Below are 26515 nucleotides of genomic sequence, written 5' to 3'. Positions count from 1 at the left end.
ACTTTGATGTTCATATATTAATGAATCAATATATTAATGACTGAAAGATTGAAATGTCCCTTCTATTTTTATTTACTGAAGTATAATTTAGATACAATGTTTAAAAATTTTTTTTTTTTAATGTTTTATTTATTTCTAGGAGAGAGAGAGAGAGACAGCATGAGCAGGGGAGGGCCAGAGAGAGAGGGAGTCACAGACTGAAACAGGCTCCAGGCTCTGAGCCGGCAGTCAGCACAGAGCCCGACGCGGGGCTCGAACCCACGAACCGCGAGATCGTGACCTAAGCGAAAGTCAGACGCTCAACCGACTAAGCCACCCAGGCGCCCCTAGATACAATGTTTAAATATTAGTTTCAGATACACAACTTATTGATTCCGTTCTATACATTGCTCAGTGCTCACCATGGTAAATGTAGTCACCATGTGTCACCATACAATGTTATTACAATATTATTGACTGTATTTTTTTCATCCCCATGACTCATTTCTTTTATAACTGGAAGTTTGTACCTTATAATCCCATGTGTTTTGCCTGTCCCCTCACCCACCTCCCCTCTGGCAACCACCAGCTTGTTCTCAGTATTTAAGTATATTGTTTTGTTTTGTTTTTTAGATTCCACATATAAGTGAAATCATGTAGTATTTGTCTTTCTTTTTCAGACTTCTTTTCACTTAGCCCAGTACCCTCTAGGTCCATTCATGTTGTCACAGATGACAAGATCTCATTTTTTTTATGGCTGGCTAATATTCCATTGTAGACATACATCACATCTTCTTGGTCCATTCATCTCTTGATGAACACTTAGGTTGCATCCATGTCTTGGCCATTGTAAATAACAGTACAGTAAGCATAGAGAAGCTTATGTCTTTTCAAATTAGTGTTTTTATTTCCTTTGGAGAAGTGCCCAATAGTGGGATTACTGGATTATATGGTTATTCAGTTTTAATCTTTTGAGGACCCTCCATACTGTTTTTCACAATGGTTGCACATTTTACCACCAACAGTGCATGAGGGATCCCTTTTCTCCACATCCTTACCAACACTTATTATTTCTTGTCTTTCTGCTCCTAGCCATTCTGACAGGTGTGAGGTGATATCTCATTGTATTTTTCAATTGCATTTCCCTGACAATTAGTGATGTTGAGCATCTTTTTTGTGTCTTTTGGCTATCTGTGTGTCTTCTTTGTAATAATGTCTATTCATGTCCTCTGCCTATTTTTTAATTGGAATATATGTTTTTTGGTGTGGAGTTATACATGTTCTTTCTTTATTTTGGATATTAATCCCTTAGTAGATATATCATTTGAAAATATCTTCTCCCATTCAGTAGGTTTTCTTTTTGTTTTGTTGATGGTTTCTTTTGCTGTACAAAAGCTTTGTATTTTGGTGTAATCCCAGTAGTTTACTTTTGCTTTTGTTTCTCTTGCCTGAGGAGATATCCATAAACATATTGCTAAGTGCAGTGTCCATGAGATTACTGCCTGTGTTTTCTTCTAGCAGTTTTATGGTTTCAGGTCTCACATTTAGGTCTTTAATCCATTTTAATTTTGTGTGTGGTATTAAGAATATGGTTTGCTTTTACTCTTGCCTGTAGCTTTCCATTTTTCCCAGCAGCATTTATTAAAGACTGTCTTTATATATTCCCGTTGTGTATATTCTTGCCTTCTTTGTCATAGATTAATTAACCATATAGGTTTGGGTCTATTTCTGGCCTCTTTTCTATTGATCTGTGTGTCTGTTTTCATGCCAGTGCCATACTGTTTTGATTACTACAGCGTTGTGGTGTATCTTGAAGTTTGGACTTGTGATCCCTCTACCTTTGTTCTTTCTCAGGATCGCTTTGGCTATTAGAAGTATTTTGTGGTTCCAGGGGCGCCTGGGTGGCTTAGTCGGTTAAGCGTCCGACTTTCGCTTAGGTCATGATCTCACGGTTCGTGGGTTCGAGCCCCGCGTCGGGCTCTGTGCTGACTGCCAGCTCAGAGCCTGGAGCCTGTTTCAGTCTGTGACTCCCTCTCTCTCTGAACCTCCCCTGCTCACACTGTCTCTCTCTCTCTCTCCTAGAAATAAATAAAAACATTTAAAAAAAAAAAAAAAGAAGTATTTTGTGGTTCCATTCAAATTTTAATAATTATTCTATTTCCATGAAAAAAAAACTTGTTGGTATTTTGATAATGACTGCATGAATCTGTAGATTGCTCTGGTAGTATAGACATTTTAGCAATATTAATTCCTAATCCATGAGCATGGTACATCTTTTCATTTGTTTCTGTCGTCTGCAGTTTTTTTCATCAGTGTCTTATACTTTTCAGAGTATAGGTCTTTAACATCCTTGGTTAAATTTTTTTCTAGGTATTTTAATCTTTTTGATGTAGTTGTAAATAAGTTTGTTTTTTAAATTTCTTTTTCTGCTACTTCATTATTAGTGTATAGAAATGCAACAGATTTCTGTATATTAATTTGTGTCTTACAAATTTATTGGATTTATTTGTTTTAATGATTTTTTATGAAGTCTATATGTAGCATCATGCTATCTGCAAATAGTGACACTTTAACTTCTTCCTTACCAACTTGGATTCCTTTTACTTCCTTTTCTTGCCTGATTCCTGCAGCTATGACTTCCCAATACCATGTTAAATAAATGTGAGAGTGCACATCCTTGTCTTGTGCCTGATCTCAGAGCAATAGCCTTCGGTTTTTCACTGTCAGGTATGATGTTAGCTCCTGGTGGGTTTTTCAGATATGGCCTTTATTATGTTGAGGTAGGGGCCCTCTAAGTCCATGTTGTTGAGAGGTTTTATTTCATCATGAATGTATGTTGTATTTTGTCAAATGCTTTTTTGGCATCTATTGAGATGATCATATGGTTTTTATTTTTCCATTTGTTAATGTCATATATCAAATTGATTTGCAAATATTGAACCACCTTTGTGTCTCTGGAACAAACCCCACATGATTGTAGTGAATGATCCTTTTAGTGTATTGTTGAATTTGGTTTGCTGATATTTGGTTGGATTTTTGCATCTTTCTTCATCAGAGCTATCGGCCTGCAGTTTTTCTTTATTTTTTTGTTTTGTTGTGTTTTTGTAGTGTCTTTGTCTGGTTTTGTTATCAGGGTAGTGGTGTGGAATGCCCTTTTTTATTAATTTTTTCACTTTCTGCTGTCTCTTTATTATCCCCCCCCCCATTTTCTTTTATTTCTGGTCTTCTACTGTGACTAAGTTTCAGTATCATTATAGAACTAATACAAGCTTTGTGACCTTTAGAGTTTTCTTAGACTTGCAGATGTTGGAAAATGGAATTTGGACTGTAGCAAACAGACTGAAAACGTTTAAACACATGTGGGTGGATGTGGCAATGAGAGGAAGATTTCACTGGTATTTGTTATGAAGGTGGATACATCAGTGAGACTAACATTCTTTGTTCAAGAATGAGAGGCCTCAGGACAGATATGCTCTGTTCTAATGGCAACAAAAATCTTAATTCACACTGAGATGTGAGGTTAGTGACCTTTTCAAGTCTAGAGGTCTCCTGAGATATCCTTCATGGAAACCAAAATATTGTAAATATTTCCAATCTTGGTTTAGCCCAGATACTTTTTTAGATACTATGAAATAATAAAGGTCCTAATCCATGGCCAGCAGGTTAAGATGCTAACAGATGTCAGTCATGAAAACCTCATCCAGTCTTTCAAGCTTCCTAAAGTCCCCAGATACCTAAGTTTCCTTGAAATTTTCTCAGGATCAAAGTCACAAGTAAGAAATATGGTAGAGGCCGATCACCAAACATACAGATCTTCTTTTCAGATGCCAGTAAGTTAATTCTCTTCTTTGGCACTTGCGCTTTCTTTGTGAATGACATGTTTTGACTGTACTCCAGCAGTTGATTATAGAGAATGTTCTAGATGAACATCCTGAGAGCTGACATTCAGCTCACCAATCCACCGGCCCAAAGCTGTCATCAAAGATCTCTTTCCTAGGAACACTGGGGAAATTTGTCTTTTCTTCCCTTTGCTTGAGGAGGTGCCCTAGGCCATTGTAGGCAGGGTTAGGGAACACCTTACCAGGTATTTTGGGCAAGATAATAGCACACCAGCAGGAACGGGAGCTGAATCCAGAGCCTGTAGCCAATTTGGTAACCATACAGTTCTTAGCAGAAATTCTCCTAGCCCAACCTGAATCCAGATAAAGTGGCAGTAATAACTGATGTACCCTAGAGATACTGTTTATTGTAATATTAACTATATATTCATGTATAAGGTTTTGAAAACAAAATATAAAAGTTTTTAGATTATGGAAAAAAATCGCTATGGTGCTTAATTTCCTTATTTGAAAAATAAGTCCCCTTTAAAGCTTTAGACCGAGCTTTGTGAACTACAATTCAGCTGAATATTCCTTTGACAATTACATTGTATCCTGCAGGGGTAGACCCTCCCTTTCCTTGCCCTTGACTCCTGTTAATTGCAACAATAGAAGATGCTTATGGAAAGCTTCTGCCTCTAAGCATTTTAGAGGGAAATGGAATTAAGGTCAATAATCCTTGAATGTTTAAAAATGTACTAAGCCTGTTTTCCATGACTCCTGTTGCCGAAGGAAAGGAAAAAGGAATTTTTTCCTTCCAAATCCACACAAGCTTGTGAAGGATGAGGCTGCGTGTAACGGGTCCACTTCCCTGAAGTCTTTGCAGCCGGTGTGCTTGAAGCTAGGACTTGGAGATTCTGGCACCTATGAGTCTGTCTTGAGTTTCCCAAGACACCCAGTTAAATAATGTTTTCTTTATCTTTTCAGGAGCATCTAAAGGCTTTTGATGATGAAATCAATGCTTTTTTGGACAATATGTTTGGACCTCGAGGTGAGTAAGGTACTTGAAAGCTTTATGTGGAAGAAAACTATTTACTTGTAGAAGAGGGCTTTTGTCATTTCTGGTGTCTTTTTTTTTTTTTTTTTTTTTTTATTTTTTTTTTTTTTTTAGAGAGAGGGAGACAGAATCCAAAGCAGGCTCCGGGCTCCAAGCCATGAGCACAGAGCCTGACATGGGGCTCAAACTCACGGACCATGAGATCATGAGCTGAGCTGAAGTCAGACCCTTAACCGACTCAGCCACCCAGGTGCCCCCTTCTGGCATCCTGACTACAGTATGCTACCTAACATTTAGAGATTTAAGTTCCCTCCCCTTTGATCTCCTCCTCCCAGAACATCTAGAAAGCCTCAGTGCTCCTGCTCAAGCTTCCTGGGATTCACGTTCCGGGGGCCACAAGCAGGGACAGGATGCAGCGCAGCCCTTTCCATCCGTGTCTCCCTGGCTACCAGAGCAGGTCGTGGCTTCCTGCTACCCTTGGCCGCTTCTCTCGTGGCTCCACTGCCCACACACCTTCCACCTTCCCCACGTGCGCAGCCACCTCTCGTCTTTCTGCCTCGTGAGCCTGGGCGGTGAGCTCGCCTGCCCGGCCGTGGGCTGGAGGCCCTGCGCATCCCCCCTCCCCTGCGTCCCCGGTCACCTAGACTGACTGCGGAGCACCGTCCCCTCCAGGGCTGCCTAGGCGTCCGTGGGCGTCTTAGTCCCACCACATGGCACGCAAGTGAATGAATCTTTTCCAGACCACGTGTTTTGTTTCACTTGAGCCTTGATGGTTCACAACCCGTGGGAAATCTGTGGTTCCCTCCACGCCGTTTCTGCAGCCCTGTCGGGTTAGGGAAGTGGTGGAGGGAGATGAGGTTTTCCTGTCTCTCAAAAATCTCTCAACAGCATCATTTAGAGATTACGTAGACCACGCCAGTCCCTGCATGGGCTTTATAAACGCCGAATGAATGACTCTTTGTATGGTTTTAACATAATGATGCTGTGTGATTATTAGAGCTTTAAAAATATTTTCACAGTCTCTCCCCCGCCCCCATCTTATCCTCGTGGTGATCCCGTGGGGCAGGCAGGGCAGGACCTCTGTCGCATAAGCTCCCTCCCTGCACATGTTCTCTGCCTCACAGCTCTTGTGGGTGCAGAGGAGGACGGGTCACGCAGAGGGCACAGAGGGTGTCTTGGTGACCGTGGCTTCTATTGGACACTTCCACCAGAGCGTGAAACAACAGCCTCTCTGTTCACGCTGAGCTTCGCCTTTGCGGAGATTGCTGTGATCTGGAACTATGTGCATAGGGGTCCACGTAAGCAGACGGCTGTGGTTGTTTACTCAGCTCTGCTCATGTTTATGGAAGGTTCTTTGTGGCGAGGAGATTGAAAGATTGACAGTTGACAGCCGGGTCAGGCGACCTCCACGGTGACAGGGAGTCTAGCATCTGAGCCATCAAGAATCCGTTTCCCCTTCCCAGAAGTGGCACAAGCTTAAGTGGACTGGCAGGCCCCCAGGCTGACTTCCGGGTGTCCCCAAGCCTCCTCTGTACTCACCTTTTCCACGTTAGCATCAGGGGATCTTGTCCCGGGCAAAATACCTGACGCAGAGCTAACACGTAACATCCCAAAGATAATAGGATAAATCTTATCACAAGTATTCGTTCCTCACTTTGGGTTGGATCAGTTACTCTCCTTAACAGACGCGGGAAGCATTCACAGGACCGTGACAAAAGAAAACAAACCACTTGAGGTGCCGTGTTAGTTTTGTCCTGGGCTCATCCTGCTGATTGACATAGACTGCCGGACTCAGAACTCAGTGGATGTATGGGTGAGACACACTGTTGTTGTGCCGAGAGGCACAGAGAGCACCCGAGACCTCTGGGGCAGAATTAAGGGAGGCTGTACTACCGGCCGGGACCGCACAGCGTTCACACAGAACTCTAAATGTGCGGCCCCGAGTCCAAGGACTCAGGGCTTTTTATAACGAGCCAGCAGGCAAGTGGGGGGGGGGGGGAATACAGAAGCAGAATTGAGCGGTTATTGTAGAAGGGCTGCAAAGTGATAAAGAGAGCGCCCTTATCCTGGTGTGTAGGACAACATTCATTATTTTGAAGGCACGGCTTAGGGCTGTAGGGGATTTTCAAGGAATGGCCGTTATCTCAAGGACAAAGTATGCAAACTGTGTCATCAATAACCACTGACAGGGAACATTAACGCTTGTCTTCTTATTTGTTCTTTCCTTGCATCTGAGTGAGGAGAGTCCCTAGCCCTCCGAGTACAGGCCCAGAGGGTAAACTGTGGGTCAGGATGGAAGGACTGAGGCTAAATTCATGTGCAACATTCCCCACTGGCTTTAGGTACATGAGTCAAATCATGGACTCATCATCTTGGCTGAGTCTGTCGTAGGAAGACCCTAAGACCATCATCTTTTCCTGCCGAGGTTAGGAGCCCTCGCTCTTTGTATAGGGACCCACGCATGTGCGCTGTGGCGACGGCATACTGGCTGTCCGTGTAGATGTTGACAGTTTTTCCTTTCCCCAGCCTAAGCGCCTGAGTTAGGGCAATGAGTTCAGCTTTCTGTGCTGAGCTCCTATGTCCTAGCAGCTGGGCCTAGGCTACTGTTCCCTGATGATCAACTACTGCTGCTGCTGCTCTTACAAATGGGGCCTGGGTTAGAAGTAATCAATACTAACAGAACATCCTATCCATAAGAGGAAGGTGAGTGCAAAAGGAATCTCGTGCTGTTTTCCCAGCTTTCCAGGATAACCTCTGCCAATTCGATGGCAAAGGGTAAGGACAGTCTGTCTTATCAGAATGGCAATTCCTCAAGCTTCTGCCATGCATAGACCAGCCAGCTTCTGGGGTGTGGCTGGATCAGGGCTGGAGATCTCGGGCCAGTGTCTTTTTGAGGGTTAGTTAAGCGGGTTGACTGGATCTGGATCACTTCGCCAGGTTGAAGCCTCTTATGAGTTGCCTACTTGACTCTGGAATGATGGACCCATGGGGTGATACCTGAAACTTTAAGGGCTGAGTCCTGTGCTTGGTTGTATAGCTGTGACATCCACCTCCAAGTTTTTGAAAGGGGTGACCTCCATCCTTTGAATAACCCAGATGTCCTGGGTTTATATGGGGTGGGTTTCTAGCAAATGTCAGATCAGGTTTAGGGAGGATCTGGTTTGCATATTTAGAGATCCATCCTGTTGTTTAAATAATCCTATGCCCATGGGGCCTTGTTATCATCCCCACAGAATAACAAGCACAGAAGACTGTGTATACCTGAAATACTGTGACAGTTTTTCTAAGGGTTACCTCAAGTTGTCTAATTTAGGCAAACAACAAACATTTAAAGACCATCAGAACTAGAATTTAACATCCATAGCGGTGTGTTGTCGAAACATAGTTTTTCTCTCTAAAAACCCCCATTTCCAAAGATGGCCAAATCGAGACCAATCCATTTGTAGAACAAGTCCAGTCTTAACAACCCTGGCCTAATTATGTACATAAGCACAGCAAGAATAGCGATTGTTCATGAGGATCTTGTAAAGTTTACTTTGCTGGGACCTTTTATAAGGAATCTCCAGGTTGAACTTTTGGTAGCCTCTCCAGGCCAGAGGCCAAGCCAAGTACTTCCCATCAGACAGGCCTGCAGTACCTGCAGAATTGGGCAAATTCCTCTTCACGAGGTCCCCAAGATGTCCTGAGGTTCCTGTACCTGCCAGGAAGTGACCTCCTTTACTCACCTGGGGAGGCTGCTGGCAACTCTGTGAACAAGGTATCCGGCCAACATTTCCAAGGGCCTTTATGGCTCCATCTTTCATAAAGTCAACCTTAGTTCCTGAAAGCTGTCTGGTCATATCTGAGTCTATGCCTGACTCTCAAATATGACATTCCAGTCAAAGCCTTGGTAAATAACCAGTATTTTCCAGTGGTGTCCTGTTACAAGATGAACAGAGTCTTATCGAACTTACGCAAACAATTGTAATTGCCATAAAAGAAAGAATACTCACTGGGAGTTTTTCAATTTCAGAGGGTTTAGGTAGAGAGAAAAGACCAATGCTTCAGTTTACAAATAAATACTTTATGACATTTCTCTATATCATAGATATTTTAGGAGAAAGTTTCCTTCATCTGAACATGCAAACATTAGAGAACCAGCAATATTTCCAATAAGAGTCACAGAACTATAATCTTCCTTAGTTCATTTAGTCCCATGTTCCTAATTCTTGTTCAGTTTGAATGCAGCTTTTTAGCTCTGGAAATTCTTACCCATTTTAGTATTCATCTTAAAGATGTCAAATACCTATATTTGTTTCCAAATTCCTTTTTATAAATCTCTTTGAAGAAGAAATACATTTTGTGAGAGAATAAGAACAATTATAAATGACAAAATCTCAGAAATGGACATTGTTAAAGATTTGATGAGTGTTCATTATGATGCAGTTGACGAAGAAATGCAGTTATTTCTGTGACACATAACATTTCAAGTAATCAGAATAATAAGTGAAAATCTTATGCCAAAACATTAAAGCTTTAGGAACTGCATATATATTTGGGCAGTTAGAGCATTTACCCGTAAAATACAACCTGAGGTTTACCATTGTATGGCAGTGCTTTTCCAAGTAACTTAGCATCCCAAATAAAAGGGCCTAATTGATCAAAAAACTCTTTTACCATTTGAATCTTGAGAAGTTTGTTAAAACCTTTGGAAGTTATAAGGCACATTCTAAATAGGATTACAGATCATTACAAACGTAAAACTTTATTTATTTAGCCAGAATGGCAATAAAAGATCCTAAAGGTGAATGTATAGCATTATATTGTTGTTAGCAAAACCTAGCTCCTTTAACATTGAGAAGTTTTAACTAAGCAGTCAAAGACCTGATAAAGATGAAACCTAAAGCTTTGGTTTTCTTGGCAGACAAGAGAAAATCTTTACATTGTCTTACCAAGAGCAGGTCAACAATCCAAGAAAACTTTGTCTTTTGAACAGAGAGAGAAGCAGAGTTTCAGCCTTACAACAGTGTACTTTAAAAATTTTATTTATCTGAACCTTAGTCTATCCTGAGCACATATAAAATTCCTTTTTAAAGAACCTTTTTAAAAATTATTTTTAATGTCTTTATTTCTGACAGAGAGACACACACACAGCATAAGCAGGGGAGGAGCAGAGAGAGAGGGAGATACAGAATCTGAAGCAGGCTCCAGGCTCCGAGCTGACTGCACAGAGCCTGACGGGGGTTTCGCACCCACAAACCACGAGATCATGACCTGAGCCGAAGTTGGGCGCTTAACCGACTGGGCCACACAGGCGCCCCTTAAAGAACCTTTTACAACTTTTCTTTGTTTTAAACTTTGTCCCAAAGCCATTTCTCTCCAAACAACCAGTCTCATTTAGGACAAAATTACTCTTTTACCCTCAACAAAAATGTATTTTCATTCCTTATATCCTTCTAACATATCTCCCATTTTCCTACATACTGGGTTGCTTTCCTTATTTCCAACAGTCTTAAGTACATTTAGTCGATTTTAACTCTAGGAAACCTTAGTCTCCAGTTGAGGACTTAGTAACCAACTGAGAGGTGTTTGCACCAGAATTTTTTAGATGGCAAATGTATGAATCCATTAAGCACAAAACATGTTTTTTTCAGCAGTTCCAAATATCCTTGGTTTTTTGCATCATCCTTTTGTTAACAGATTGGAACAGAGATAACAGGAGCTTATTTGACCTTCAGCAAATCTAGGTAAAATACAAGTTTGTTTCTGTTTTTGTTTTTAATGTTGATAAACATTCTTCATCTCAAAGCAACAAACTTAACTTAAATACTGAATACGTTTTACTTGAGTCCACGTAAGACACTTTGTTCCCCATGGTTAATTTTGACCTGGAAAGTTGATGGGGAAATCTGACTTCCTTGGTCTTCACTCCTCAACATCTAGGGGGGGAGGAGGAGCTGATGGTGCCTAAGGCCACCCCCTCCCCTGCCCCCAAGGAAGGGCAAAAGAGAAGAGGTGCCAGCAGAAGGCAGAGGACAATAATTCCCAGTTTTAAATTTTGTCAGTTCAGACAGAGGTGCAGGCTTCAGGTTTCTTTTGTTTTGGCCAGTACAATTAGACAGTCCATGTCAGTCCAGAGAAGACAGGGAGTTTCCCCGAAACAAAAGGAGTTTCGGCAACTGCTTGGGAATATTCCTTAAAGTCCCTGTCCCGAGATAGACTAACCACAATTGGCTCCAATTATAGTCGTTAACCTGGGAAATGAATGAGGGAGAAGCCCTCTCATCCACTAGGCAGAGGAACAGAGAGAGTTAGTGTCCCCTTCAGTCTGATTTTATCTCAGCCAGACCAATAAGGTCCCCTTCTCAGGGTCCTGATATTGGCTGGGTTTGGTGGGCCTTTTCCAGTCAGGCGCTCATTCTTCCAGTGTCCTTGTTTGTTGCAGGTAAATCGCACCCAAGGGAGAAGGGTTTGGGCGATCTCTAACCAGGAGTTGATATAGGAACTGGTCAGGGTAATCTGGGAGACTGGCTACAACATGCCAGACACGGCGGATGGTTGGGACACCTAAGGTTCACTCTGAAGGCCGTCCTACACCGAAAGTGGGCCATTCTAGTTCACATAATTCTGTAGTCTCTTAAAAACCCTTACTTTGCACAGTCCAATCCCATAATGTTGCTGTGAGGCGGTGTCTCAATGACAGACAAAGGGATAGGGGTGCCCCCTCTAATGAGGAGACCAGTCAGAGGTCTGTCTGGCTGCGTGCTGAAGGAACTTAGGTGACGCTTAGCCGTAGCGGTCTCAGCTTTATGACTTACGATCAGAAACCGTTCAGATGCCGCCAAAGACTGTATGCCATTCACCATGGAATCACAGATGGGCCCACTCAGACTCCACAGGCTTTGGGGACTTTAACAGTGCCCACCCGTGGGGCCACAGAATCAAACTCGGCAGGCAAGCCAGATCAAGTCGCACATGCACTCTCACATACACACGAGAGGTTATTACATTCCCTCCCACAGAATTTCTATGGATGAGACCTCTGAAGTCTCCAGGGAGTGATGAGGTTCCCCCTTCCACCACTATGGGTGGGCCAGACAGATGGGGGCCCTTAACAGAGACCTCTGAAGTCTCCGGGGAGTGAGCAGGTCCCCCTTCCACCGCCATGGGTGGGTCGGACAGATGGCAGCCCCTAACAGAGACCTCTGACTTCTCCGGGGAGTGATCAGGTCCCCCTTCCACCACCATGGGTGGGCCGGATAGGGCTCCATACCAGAATTCCTACAGATGAGACAAAAAATAATGACAGTGACAACAGGACAAAACAGGTACAGAAGTGGCCAGAAAACAGGTTTACAGGTTTACTGAAGGGCCCATCCGATGTCTCGGTGCTACCCGGGGCGGGAAGCACATGCGCATTCAGAATTCAGATGATAAATGGACTCACCTCTAGAGGTTCAGACATTGGAGTCCCACAGGTTAACTGGGGCCATTTTTGGGGTGGCAGGAAAGACCAGAGTGTTTCCCTGGGTCCTGGGACATCTTAAGGAGCTGGAGAGGGTGCAGGCATCTCCTCTTTTACCCCGAAAAGAGACAGGAATTTGGAGGTCTGGGGTCCCCAAAATCTCGCTGGGGCCTCCAAATATTATGTGGAGAGACACAGAGACCACCCGAGACCACTGAGGCCGAATTAAGGGAGTCTTTACTACCAGCCGGGACCGCACAGAGTTCACACAGAACTCTAAATATGTGGCCCCAAGTCCAAGGACTCAGGGCTCTCTATAATGAGCCAGCAGGCAAGTGGGCAGTACAGAAGCAGAATCGAGTGGTTATTGTAAAAAGACTACAAAGTGATAAAGAAAGAGGCCCTTACCCTTGTATGTAGGAAAACATTCGTTATTTTGAAGGCACGGCTTAGGGTTTTGGGGAGTTTAAGGGAATAGCCATTATCTCAAGGACAAAGTATGCAAACTGTGTCATAAATAACCATTAACAGGGAAACATTAACGCTTGTCTTCTTGTTTGTTTTTTCCTTGCACCTGAGTGAGGAGAGTCCCTAACCCTCCGAGTGCAGGCCCAGCAGGTAAACTCTGGGCCAAGATGGAAAGACTGAGGCGAAACTCATGTGCAACAGTAGGAGCTGAGCCCCAGGGTGTGCCCCACAGAGGGTGTGCTGTACGTGGAGGTCAGACCACCACGTGGGCAGGAACTGCAGAGCAATGGAGCAGACCAGGCGTATTGGCTTCCCAGGGCCCTAGTGACGACGCGCCACAAACCACGTGGCTTAAAACAGCAAGATTGATCCTCTCACAGTCCGGAGGCTACAGGTCTGACATCAAGGTGCTGACAGGGCGGTGCTCCCTCTGAGGTTCTAGGGGAGAGTGCTCCCTGCCTTTCTCCCAGCTTCTGCTGTTGCCGGTCACCCCTGGCATTGCTTGGCTCGGAGACGTATCTCCCACTCTCTGCCTCCGTCTTCACATGGCTTCTGCTCTCCGCGTCCCTGTGTCCACATCTCCCCTTGTCATAAAGGACACCAGTCACTGAGCAAGGGCCCACCGAGTCCAGAACAACATCTTCCTAACTTGGTCAGACCTGTGAAGATCTTATATCCAAGTAAGGTCACAGTCACACAGGTGTCAGGAGTTAGGACTTAACCATGTCTTTTGGGGGACACGGCTCAGTGCATAACACCGTACCAGGAGGAGGGGTAGCGGTGTAGTGCAGATATTTAACCTTGTAACCCTCTGTGGCTCCGTGTTTCTCAAACATAAACTGGTGATTATAACGTCATCCGTGGTGGATGCGTCTGTTACCTGGACTGTGGTGATGGCGTCGTGGGTGTTGGAGTAAGTCCAGACACCCCAAATTATACACGTTAAATACATGCAGGTTAATAGTTATGCCTCAACAAAACTATTAGAAATACCTACATAATCAGATTGCTTTGAGAATGAAGTAAGTTAATACGCGTAAAAAGCTTTATTAGGACAGTGCCTGGCACACAGTATGTGTTCAGTAAAAGTAAATTATGATAACAGTGTTCCACACTAATTATAAAATTATAATTACATTGTTATGCAGGTGGAGAGCTGTAGTAAGAAAACGGAATAGAAATGGCTCCCTTCCAAAGACAGGACATTTATCTGGATTTTTAGAGGATGCATAGGATGTATTGTATTTTATTATTATTATTATTCTTAATTTTAGAAAGAGTATGAGTGGGGGAGAGGGAGAGAGAGAATCTTCAGCAGGCTCAGCACTGAGCCGGACACAGGGCTCGATCCCAGGACCCCGGGATCATCACCTGAGCCAAAATCAAGAGTCTATTCAACCTCCTGAGGCACACAGGCACCCCCCGGGTGCATCGGATTTGGATACAGGGGTGAGCGTTACAAGTGGCACGTGGCACAGGCTTTGGCGACCCGTGATCACCCACAAGTTGTGTGAAAGGTAGTGTCTGGTAGTCACGTGAGTGCTGAGACCAGCTCCTCCCTGGCCTTGTCACCTCTGTCACAACTGGAGGAGCTTACGGAACACGTGCTGGGACAGAGCCTGAGCAGGCACTTTCCTGCGCGCTGTCCGTCAGGCAGGGTGGAGTAAGGGGGGCTGGCGAGCGAGGGCTACAGTGGGACAGGAGGAGGGGCGGGGACCCGGGAAGGGCAGAGGGAAGAAGAAAAGGGCTTGATCTGCTGGAGGGATCCGCTCGTCCTGCCTGCATTCACAGAGATTACAAACAGCAAGCCAGTGTTCATCATCGCGGGCCAAGTTACGTGCTTTATTGAGACAACAAAAAGCGGCGTAGAGAACTAAAATCACTTGTGCCTACGGTGCCTTTCAGACGGTAACTGACTATGCTGTAGATCTATTATGTGTGTTTCGTTCAGGATTTTACCTCTTCCCTCTCCAGAGCAAGGAACACCTGGTGTGTCTTGGTTCTTGCCTCGTGGCTGTTGATACTTCTAGTCCATGGTCAGGTTTCGGTCTTCGGTCATAGCCTCTGCCCGCAGCTCTGAATCATCCGCTCCAGGGCTCTGCCGTCGCTTCCCGGGAATTCAGACCCTGGTGCTGCTGCCCACTGCTGGGTGGCCGCGGCAGCTTCCTGTCACTTTCCGAGCTGTTTCTCATCCTCCTAATGGCGTGACAGCACTTCCTGATTATGGAGTTAGAATAAATAAACACAGTAACTATTCCAGAGAAGATGCTAGAACTCCTACCTCCCTCCTTGATCACCTGTTCCTGCCACTCAGCGTTGAGCCTCAGCTGTTGCTCCATGAGACCTTCCATAACTACTTCTGCCCCACGGGTTTCTTCTTCCAAACTGTGACCCCAGCTTCCTCCTCAGGGTGGTGTCGTATTGTTGCTTGTTGTATTTGGTGTGTACACATACAATATATGTGACAAGAGGTCTTAAAAGTTCTCATCATTATTTGCCTGGGTGTCTCAGTTGGTTAAGCGTCCAACTTCGGCTCAGGTCATGATCTCGTGGTCCGTGAGTTCAAGCCCCACGTTGGGCTCTGTGCTGACAGCTCAGAGCCTTGAGCCTGCTTCAGATTCTGTCTCCCTCTCTCTCTGCCTCCCCCCCGCTTGTGCTCTGTCTCTCTCTATGTCTCAAAAGAAATAAATGTAAAAAAATTTTTTAAAGGTTGTCATCACAAGAAAAAAAATTTTTGTAACTGTGTAAGGTGCTGGATGTTAACTAGACTTAATTGTGGTGAGCATCTTGTAGTGTGTGAAATTCTGGAACTGTAGTACCCCTGATATTTCTGTTCTCCCTCAGCAACATAGAACATAACAAAAGATGAAGAAAAACCCAAAAAACTTTTTAAATGTATGTGATAATATTTTGAAACTAAACGGAAGTGTGCTACTCTTTAGGATTCTCACTGAATATGTTTCTTTTCAGATTCTCGAGTCAGAGGATGGTTCATGTTGGACTCTTACCTTCCTACCTTTTTTCTCACTGTCCTGTATCTGCTTTCCATATGGCTGGGTAACAGATACATGAAGAACAGACATGCTCTCTCCCTCAGGGGTATCCTCACCCTGTATAACCTCGGAATCACACTTCTCTCCGTGTATATGCTGGCAGAGGTAAGTGTCTGTTGGAACGCTGGAGTCCGGTGAGTGAGTGACTCTGTGAAGTGAACCTGGCCTTCCAGAACTCTCCAGCACTGCTGTCAGTACCATTCCTCAAAGTCTCAGGAATGGTTCCAGCGTTTGATACTATTTCCTCTGAAAGTCTTGGGGAAATCTTTATTTCTAAGTTGAATTTTTCTCTTCCTAGTTTAGGCCTACTTTTTTTTTTTTAATGCTCATTTATTTTTTGAGAGAGAAAGACAGAACGTGAATGGGGTAGGGGCAGAGAGAGAGAGGGAGACACAGGATCTGAAGCAGGCTCCAGGCTCTGAGCTGTCAGCACAGAGCCCGATGCAGGGCTCGAACCCATGAACCGTGAGATCATGACCTGAGCCGAAGTTGGACGCTTAACCAACTGAGCTACCCAGGCGCCCTAGGCCTATTTCTTCAATCTTCAGTCTTTAACTGTAATTCAGAGTCACAATTTAGATCTGAATGCGCCTCGAAGGCTCATATGTGCTATTTTTCTCCTTTTATAGATTATGATACTGAGGCTTGGAAAAGTTACATCATTTGCCTGAGAATAGACAGCTCTTGAGTTACAGAGTAGTTTTTAAGTAAAAAATCAAATGCAGTTACGACCACTCCCTCCGTCTTTGGCCCTGGTGACAGGGGCACCGTGGCCTCTCAGGACAGACCGTGGAGCCCCGCTCCTGCTGCCCTCGTTACGTCATGCATCGCCCCTTCCTTTGTAACGGGCCAAACCCAAGTCGTTTTACGAGAACAAGTAACAATTGCGCTGTCTGTACAGCCGAAGCCTGTTCACTCTGCCTGCCACAAAGGAAGGTCTCCGAGTGCCAAATAAACCTGCTCCAGCGAGCAGCCTCAGGAGGAGGGAAAACAAAAACAGGACAGAACCTTTCTAAGGGAACGGGCTAAAATCACTCCTGTCAGTGACAGATGACTGACAGTGGCACAAGTCTAGTGGCCTTCCCGGTCCTCGAATTCTAAAAGAGGATAAATCCGCGTGTAAAATATAGATCCTCTCACCCACAGAGTTCCAGTCTGTGCGTTTCGCTGCTGCGCACCATTCTGAGAACGCTTAAAAACCGTTACTTTACGTGACAGCTCCGACGCCCACAGTTCCGTGACTGGAGTGCAGATGGAACTCAGGGTCAGGAAAGCCCCTCCTCCACCACTGTCGTATCCGTGATCCCAAGTTACCTGACTCTGAAAGGGGGGTTTTTATGTAGGTTTTCAACTAGGTAAATCTTAGTTCACTAGATGAGCTTGCAAGATAGTAATTGACAGGGTTACTTTCTTGGGGAAGAAACAAAGGAAGGGTATTCTTCCTTGGATTGTTTTCAGAAGCAGCACCTGCTGTCAGAAGGGCAGCCCGAATGTCTGACCACACTGGAAGCCCTAATTAACTTGCTGGATACGTCGGTGTGGTGGACTCAGAAGATGTGAATGCAGGGGTCACTTTCTCTCTAAGTCTGGTGCAATTAGTTAGGCTCTCCGACCCTTACATGACTTGTCTTTAAAATGGAGATATGGAGGCGCCTGGGTGGCTCAGTCAGTTAAGTGTCCGACTTCGGCTCAGGTCATGATCTCACCACTCGTGGGTTCCAGCCCCACAATTGGCTCTGTGCTGACAGCTCAAAGCCTCGAGCCAGCTTCTGATTCTGTGTCTCCCTCTGTCTCTACCCCTCTCCTGTTTGTGTGCATGCTGTCAAAATAAACATAAAAAAAATAAAATGGAGATATGGTACTTGTTCTACTTAACTCCTGAATCTGCTAGAAGGATCAGTCAGTTCTGTTCAGTCAGCATTCTGTGAGCACCCACTAGGTGCTGTGAAATGTATACTCAGCCAAGGAGATATTAAGATTAAGATGGGTAACATGTGATTTTTGTACTTGAAAGGCTCACAGACTAGTACACAGGAGTTTATAAATAGGAAAATGCTGTGTAAATATTAAAGTGAATATTATTCACCATTAACAGGAATAAGAACAGTAGCGTTTGGACAAATAAATGGCTTCTGTCCCTTTTTAGGGAGACCGCCGGTACTTAGCCCCTTCCCTACTACAATTCTTATCCTTGGTTTATCCACTGTTGCTCTTCTCACACTCCTGTAGCTCTTGGTTCAAAGCCACTACTGTTGATTGGCTCCTCGTCTCCTCTGGTCATAGCTTCTTCCAGGGCAGGCATAAGGTCCTAGACACTTTGGGAGTACGTGTAACAGCCACCAGTTGATGATTGGTTGATGGAACCTTGCTAACCTGTTAAGCGCAGTTCACATGTTTGCTGGGGCCAGGAAGGTACTGCCAAAATTTAGATTCTTTCAATGAGTATGCGTGGAGTTTCTGCAGTGCGTCAGATCCTATTCTAGGTTCTACAACTCGGCCCTTCCCCTGTGCAGCGCTGGCCAGTGGTGGGCTGGCGGTGGGGCAGGAAGGCCTCGCCGAGGCTGTGACATGTGAGCAGAAATCAAGCAGATAAAGATCTGAAGAAGCTGTGTTCATGCAGAACCAGCAGCAAACGTAAAGGCCTTGAGGCAGGAACAAGCCTGGAATGTTCCAAGACCATAAAGCAGGGCAGCCGGAACACCGCGGCCAGCGGAGGGGGTGATTCACGACGAGGCGGAGAGGTGACAGATGACAGAGAGGGCCTCGTGAAGAGTTTGGCTTTTGTTCGGAGTCTAATGGTGGGCCTCTGCGGGATTTTAATGAGGGGAGCGATCCATCTTCCTTCTCGGATGGGTCCTTGCGTCCGCCACGTGGAGACCAGACTAGGACAGTGAGTTGGGGGAAGAGGGGACGAGAGTCCAGGAGACCGTTGGAGCGCTGCCGTCACAGGAGCTGGTGGCCCGGACTGAGGTGCTGGCGAAACCGGGAGAAGCGGAGGGATTCTAGACCTATTTTGGAGCGAGTTAGCCTACACCTCCTAAGGCTCGACAGCCTGATTTCCTTCCTTCAGCACCCAGGAGGGGGGGGCTCCTGCCGGCCAAGCCCGCGGGGGGATGAGCTACAAATCCGAGCAAAGCAGAGAGAGCCTCTCATAGCGCAGCTGCTTAATTCTGTTTAGATTTTAAAATCATCAGGTAGTTTTAAATAACCTAGAAGTGCTTTTTAGTTGTTCAACTGTTTTCGGTATTCAGTTTTAACATCTCACTGCTCCCTGCTCTGTATATGCCTTTCTCTACAGAGCGTACCTTTACCCGTCTCTGCTGAGCAGCTACAAGTACTAGGCCTTTGCATACTTTCCCTAACGCATTAACTAAACTCATCATGGTGATCATTTAATAAGATACACATATATCAAATATGCAAAAGTCCTTGGCAAACTTGTCAGATATATAGGTTTCTTTTCATATCTAGAGAGATTTTCCAGTCAGCAATTGTACATGACTACCTCCTATTCCTGAAGTTGGAAAAGTTAAACTTTTTCCCATAAATAAAATGTGATGAGGGGAAAAATACCATATGTACATGCTTTGTATTTTAGAATTTTAAGCTTTTGCAATAATATCCGGAAGGAAGAGAGAGAGAACGTCTTTGGTAGAATTTTCCACAAAGTAGGAAAAGCTTATTTTCCATAATTTATTACATGCTTTCTATGTGCTGGGCATTGGGCAAGGAATGGTGGATTCAAAGATGAACAAATAACACACAGATCTTTATGGGTACTTTTGGTTTTGGAACACAATGAAGGATATAAATATTAATCATTTATAATCACACAAATGATTGATTACCAAGTAGCACAAATACAGTGAAGAAAATGATTTAAGAACTTTTGAGCCCTGGTTTTCACATCTGTAAAATGGTAATAATAACTATGCACACAATTATGGAATGATCAACTAAGATAAATATAAACCAATCTAAGGTATTAACATTTTAGTGTAGTTTTCACACTTGTTTACATTTAATTCTGCCTTTGACCTGTGGAAACATAGGGCTAGATATTCCTTACATAAAAGATTCTGTTACTCAAATGATGACTCTTATTTTGGGCCAACGTAAAGTTCAGAAGTAAATTATACCAATTGAAGAATACAACTGTTGGTATCTCTTCAACAGCAAGAATTATTTCCGCTGATAACGTGTTTGAGGACAGGGTTGAGAAAGTCAAATGCTGGGAAGTTTCTACTCAGACCTTGAACAGACAGATGCCAGTCAAAAACATGAATAGAAAACCTGGTTCTCTTCCAAATGTTAGTATTAATTTTTCCCCCTTTGTTTCTTTGGTAGCTTGTTCTCTCCAGTTGGGAAGGAGGCTACAATTTACAGTGTCAGAATCTCACCAGTGCAGGGGAAGCTGATGTCCGGGTGAGTCCTGAGAAGCTAATCGACCGTCTATAACCATCTCTCTTAGAAAAGGCGGGGGAGGCCTTCTCCTTTCAGATGGGAGCGTAGGCCTGGGATTACATTAGAAAGGGAGGCCTCTTCTGATAGATACTTGGTAACAAAAATGTTTTTCACACGTCCAGCTGTGGGGTGCTGATGGCAAGGACCATGGCACGTCCGTCCGGGAACGGTCCCTTTTGCAAAACGGAACGACGAGGATCTCTGTGCTGTTACAGAGTAATCTCTGGGACGTTATCTCCATTAAAAAAGCAAAAACCAAAACAACTTGTAGACCGTGTTTATAATATAGTACCTTTTGTGTAAGAAGTGATATGAATATGTGTGTGTGTGCACGCGCTAATGTTTTTAAAAAGACACCAAGGGAGAATAAACCAAAACCTAACAAAGTGTTTCCTTTTGGGCGAAGGAACTAGGCAGAGGCGATAGGGATGGAAGTTAGAAGTCTCTGAATTGAATGCACCTTGTGTCATACTTGATTTTGGAAACATTAAGTGTTTTACATTATATGAAACAAAATCAAGGGTTTTTTTTTTTTTTAATGTTTTATTTCTAGGAGAGAGAGAGAGAGAGAGACAGCGTGAGCAGGGGAGGGTCAGAGAGAGAGGGAGTCACAGTCTGAAACAGGCTCCAGGCTCTGAGCTGGCAGTCAGCACAGAGCCCGACGCGGGGCTCGAACCCACGAACCGTGAGATCATGACCTAAGCGAAAGTCGGACGCTTAACCGACTAAGCCACTCAGGCGCCCCAAACAAAATCAAGTTTAGAAAGAAAGCAATGTTAGCCTTCCTCCCAAACCTTGGAAACTCAAAGAAATGAATATACCCATGTACTAAATTGGTGACCTAACCACCCAGAGAATTATTTTAAGTGACTTTAAAACACGGTGTTTTGACTGAACATCCCTCTGGGGATATATATTAACCGTTATTCAGTAATTTTTTTGGTTGCTATTAATAAAAATACTGGTGTTGCTTTTTTGAGACTGTTGAAGTTACACCGTAGGATGAAGTATAGTATAAAATAGTGTTAATATCATTACAACTCGTATTTGAGATGTAAAAAGGAGATACCAATTAAAAAGTTAAATGAACACTGATCATAGATTCAAATTGGAAATATCAGAATTGACTTTATTCTTTCTAAAAACAAATGTGTTATTTAGCTCTATCTACAGAAAAGGCCTAGTTAGTCGCTGACAGCCCAGTGCAATGAGCAGTGAATACCCAGATTGTGCCTTCTAAATATAATTTTCCACCAGAAGGGATTAGGGTTCTTAGAAAATTGGCCAATTCCCGGGTTGGTGTGGGGAATGTGTATAAGCAGAATTGAGGATATCTTGTGACAGAAAGCACGTAACGTGTCCAAACTACTCAGGTCATGACAAAAAGACCTACGAGCCCTCTTGAAGGGACTTGCAGTTTGCAAGATGGGACAATTCAAAAAGAATACTGACTGCAGTGGGTTGAAACATACTAAATTTAGTAAAAACCCATGAGCTAAAATGATATGAAAAACACATTGTTGCCCTCTGAAGATTGCTAGAACACCAACTCATTCTAGGGGAAAAGTTAAAGGGAAAGAGTCAAACATTGGTCTTTGCTTTTCACATGTGAGTTTCCAAACAGAGGAAGAGAAAGAGCTCTTCTCTATAGAAAAGTGCGTAAGTAATGAGAGAACTAGAAAATCACCCTTTTGCAACTCCTAGTGAAATCGTGGCTCTCTTTGGCCATCAGCCATGAGTGATACAACTGTTGGGTGAACGTTGAATGGAACCTTCATAGTAACTGGATTAGCTGTTAACACCTAGACTCTGTCCATGCATGTCTGCAGGCCGACCAGAAACGATGTGCCCTCTGAGCGTGATGCACCAGGACGTACACAGGGCCACGGACCCCGAGCTCCTGCCAAATCCCCTAAGTCCCAGTCCATCAAGCCTCTAAATGTAATGGCTCATTACAGAAAATGTGGGGCATAGAGAAGTTAAACACCAGGAATCCACAATATTAGGAATTCTAGGCAACAGCCGATCCAGTTTTGTGAAGAAAAGACATGGGAAGAGGGGAAGCAGGGAAAGGGGACTGTTACTGATTAGAAGAGAGTAATAAACGTTATCAAATCAGCACAAGCTGGACCTTGGTTGCATCCGGATTTAAATCGGTTTTCAAAAGACATTTTAAAGACACATTTGAACATGGATTGAAGCTACTGGTAGATATTAAGGAGTCCTTAATTTTATTAGCTAATGACATGGTGGTTATGTTAAAAGTAAGTTTCCTTCCTCCTCTCCGTTAGTTTTTATAGATAAAATGATACCTTGCATTTGCTTATAATATGCTCTATACCCCCTAAAAAATGTTGAGGAACAGAATTGATCCAACAGATTGAAATCCTATTGAAAGTCCTGAAGTTTAGAGATAGGGAGCACAGCTTCTTCATACTTCCCGTCCTCACGTTTATGGATGTTTGAAAATTTCCATAACTAAAAACATGCTTATTAGGTAGCAGAAACCTTTTAATGGAAATCTTTAATAGTAAGATGCACATTTTTAAATCCATTTTAAAAATCTTTAAAGCTATGATACAAAAAAGTATATATGTAGCTTTCTCTGCACCCATTTTATTTCTAATGTGTTATCACAGAGCAGCACACTTTGGGCTACCATACAGTTCTCCAAAGGTTATTGCCATTTTACATTTGTATTTGGCTTAATATCTGCGAAGTTCAGTTATACTCTTAAGCCTTAGCAGGGAAGCCAGCACACCTTCTTATCTTCTTGGCAGGCAGACAGTAGAGCATGGTATTCTAACTTCCGAGTTCCTCTTACACACACTGTCCTCATATGTCTAAATGTTAGTGCTAAAAACACAGCGCCGTTAAAGTAGTTCCCTGTGGCCAAGACTTTGTAAAGGGCTCAGGAGGGAAAGGAAGTAGGAATCCAGAACTACCACTTCAGTGATGAGGAAGAGCATCTTGATTTTTTTAAGTTTTTATTTAAGTTCCAGTTGGCTGACACACAGTGTAATATTAGCCTCAGGCATACCATGCAGTGATTCGACACTACATACAACACCTAGAAGCATCTGCATTTTAAATCCAGGAGGAGGAGGCACGAAAGAAGTAGTCTTCCACTTACAGACCACGCCTGGGCACTAGTACAGCGAAGAGATGAAACATGTGCACATCAGGGGACTAGGGAAAAATGAAAACCTGTTGTAACAGACAGTAGTGATCTGTTGAGTGCTAAGCTCTGAGCAAAGATGAGACAGTCCCTGCCTTGCGAGATTTGCCCTCTGCTGCATAACCCTCACCACTCCCACCGGCATGGTCACTGAAAGCAGAGGCATAAAGAAATTTCCAAATGCAAATGAAGACGCCACTGGCTAGGCCTGAGAAAAGCGAGGAGAGGGTTAGGGAGGGTTCCAGAGGAAAGGGAGGCATTGAAGGGTGTTCTAAAGGATGCCAGGCGTGCGGTAGGAAAGGAGGGTGGATGCGAGGAGAAGAGTGTTAGGAGGCCCAGGCATGGATGGCAGCGAGTGCTGGAAGCTGGGGGCCTTGACCGCGCCCATAGACCATGCTAGAACTATCCGCCAGCACAGGCCAGAGAAGGAGCCTGTGTTCCACAGGAGCAGAGGAGGAACCTGATCAGATGATGTGTGTTGGGGGAGTGGGGTGGGCAGCTGGGGGTAAGGAGAAACTGAGGCAGAGGTGCCAGCAAGGTGCTTCTCTGATGGCCTGGGAGAGAGCTGCATCTCACGGGCTCCCGAGGGGTCAGAGGGCAGCCAAGGGGAGCGTTTCCATGCTCACCTTTACCTTTTCCTGTTGTAACGTTCTTTCAGGTGGCCAAGGTGCTGTGGTGGTACTACTTCTCCAAATCAATAGAGTTCCTGGACACCATTTTCTTTGTTTTGCGGAAAAAAACCAGTCAGATTACTTTTCTTCACGTATACCATCATGCCTCCATGTTTAACATCTGGTGGTGTGTTTTGAACTGGATACCTTGTGGGCAAAGTAAGTTATTTTGTTGATGTTTCAGTTCCATGCCACTGATCTAGTGAGGCCTCTAGTGAGTACCTTGTGTTGAAGATGCACGTGCATCAGGACCGAGAAGAGGGGGCCACACGGGCAGCGCGGGTTTGCCCGTGGCCGGTTTGCTTCTGGTCTTTCATTCCTGCAAACTCCCAGCGTTACCTTAAATTTTGAAAATACATCTTTTCCCCTGCACCAAATGTCTGCGGGCCAGAAGCACGTCCCCCAGCTGGAGGGATTTTACTCCAGCACCAGAGGCTGAAGGACTCCTGTCGAAATAAATCCAGCACCTTCCACAGTCATCACTTGGCTGTTCTATAGATTGGACTTTTTTTCCATTTTGAAAAGTTAAGGTCGCATCTCTGGGTGGCTTTCAATATTTGCTTTAACTGAGAACTACAATACGTCTTATATCCCAGTCTCTTGTATGGAACAGAAATTCAGGGAATATTTACCTTAACTCTCTGATGCACTTTGGGTTGTTGATGTTTCACTAATTCTGTTGCGCTTTTTCAAAAAGCTGATGACAACTCTCACCACACTGATTTCACAGTCACTAATGGGTCCCTTATGACCGGCACTGGAGACAGCGGTACTTTCTATGTGATTGTCTTTTATCCCCAAATTTAAGAATCTTCTTTGAAAACTTAGAACAGGTAAAACTTAAGTCAAAATGATTTGGGGATCGTAGAGATACTGTTTTAAATTTCAAGGAGAGGGGTGCGGGCTCAGTCAGTTCAGCGTCCAATCACGATCTCACGGTTTGTGGGATCAAGCCCCACGTTGGGCTCTACACTGACATTGTGGAGCCTGCTTGGGATTCTCTCTCCCTCCCTCTCTCTCAAAATAAATAAACTTAATAAAAGAAAATGTCGAGGATATTTGGACTTTATCAGGGACTATGAAGATGCAAATTAAAACCAGAGTGTGAAGAAGGAAAGTGCTAGGGATTCAGTGGTCAGAAAGATGTTTTTATTTTATAGCTCTCCTGGACCAAATCTGGTTTCTTGAGTTTAATTATTAAAACTATGATAGACTCATACTGTCATCAATATACAGGCCGTAACCAACATCAAAGAATTATCAAGGTTAAGTATGTTTTGTGATTGTCGACAATTTCATCACAAATCACTAAGCATCTAAACCTGTCTCACATAATCCCTGTGGAAAAGACATGGGATTCCTCTAGATAAAATGCTGTGACTATTTTTAGTCAACCTAAAATATTACAAAAATCATATCCCATTAATGCATGGTAATGAAAAATTCAAGTGAGTAAAGAAATACTGCTATAACCAGTTATTCCAGCCAGAATTTGCTGAGGACTTACTAGATGCTGGTGTTTTTTTATTTTTTTGTGTTTTTTTTTAATGTTTGTTTATTTTTGAGAGAGAAAACACAAGCAGGGGAGGGACAGAGAGAGAGGGAGATCCAAAATCCGAAGCAGGCTCCAGGCTCTGAGCTTTCATCACAGAGTGACGCCGGGCCCAAGCCCACGAACCATGAGATCATGACCTGAGCTGAAGTTGGACATTTAACTGACTAAGCCACCCAGACGCCTGTTTCTTATTCATTGATTTGCATGTATCTAACCAGACTGATCTAGAGGCGGAAAACCAGGCAGGAGAGTTGAAATTCATTCACCAGTGTAGGCACAGTACTTTTCGGTTATATAGCATATGCAGTCAATCCTGTCACCACCCAGAGAGCTAATCATTGTCATGCCCATTTCCCAGGTGACAAAATCAAAATTTACAAACGAAAACTAATGTATCTAAGGGGACGTAGCTAATAGGCTTCCTCTAGTCCAACAGCCCCTCCCACCGCAGGGCCGAGGGCCCACAGACCAGCCCTCTGGATCCCAGCATAACAGAAGTGCGTTCACTTTGCCGGGCACTGTTGTAAGCACTCGGCCTATCTTGATTGATCTCCTCCTCACAAGAGTGGGTTCCCAGTTTCCAACAAGTAATCTGTCTCTTGACACCTCACCCCTTCAACTAAATCCTATTGCTTCTCCGTGGAGCAACATGGAACTTCGCTCTTTTCCCTTTGGTTTCCTGAGACACTATCCGCCTACACTGGTGGCAGCTACAGGGACTCCATGAAGTGGCGGCTGGCACAGGGGAGTGACAGGCACAAGCTAGCACAGCAAAATGTCCTGCATTGGACTTTAGATAGTCCTCGTCCTGGGGTCCATGGGACGGTC

General features: G+C 44.1%; 1 protein-coding gene across 3 annotated transcripts in view; it reads left to right on the top strand.

Annotated features, from left to right (window-relative positions):
• Nucleotides 1–4789: 4789 nt before the first annotated feature.
• The window catches only part of ELOVL2 (ELOVL fatty acid elongase 2), a 28135-nt gene continuing 6409 nt past the window's right edge, over nucleotides 4790–26515 (top strand). Inside the window, exons 1-4 of one of the 3 annotated variants that reach the window (XM_039231859.1) lie at nucleotides 4790–4848; nucleotides 15737–15924; nucleotides 20167–20244; nucleotides 24120–24291. In XM_039231859.1, coding sequence (XP_039087790.1) covers nucleotides 4833–4848; nucleotides 15737–15924; nucleotides 20167–20244; nucleotides 24120–24291 — 454 coding nt within the window. In that variant the 5' untranslated portion in view covers nucleotides 4790–4832. Of the gene's footprint in view, nucleotides 4849–6611; nucleotides 6668–14606; nucleotides 14675–15736; nucleotides 15925–20166; nucleotides 20245–24119; nucleotides 24292–26515 lie in introns of those variants that run through there. The other 2 variants (XM_039231860.1, XM_039231861.1) reach the window with 2 other exon arrangements.

This window comes from Hyaena hyaena, unplaced genomic scaffold (genome assembly GCF_003009895.1).
Source record: "Hyaena hyaena isolate Hyena2069 unplaced genomic scaffold, ASM300989v1 scaffold_60, whole genome shotgun sequence".
Lineage (NCBI taxonomy): Eukaryota > Metazoa > Chordata > Mammalia > Carnivora > Hyaenidae > Hyaena > Hyaena hyaena.
Note: the sequence above shows the minus strand (reverse complement) of the source record. Positions and strands in the feature narration are given on the sequence as shown.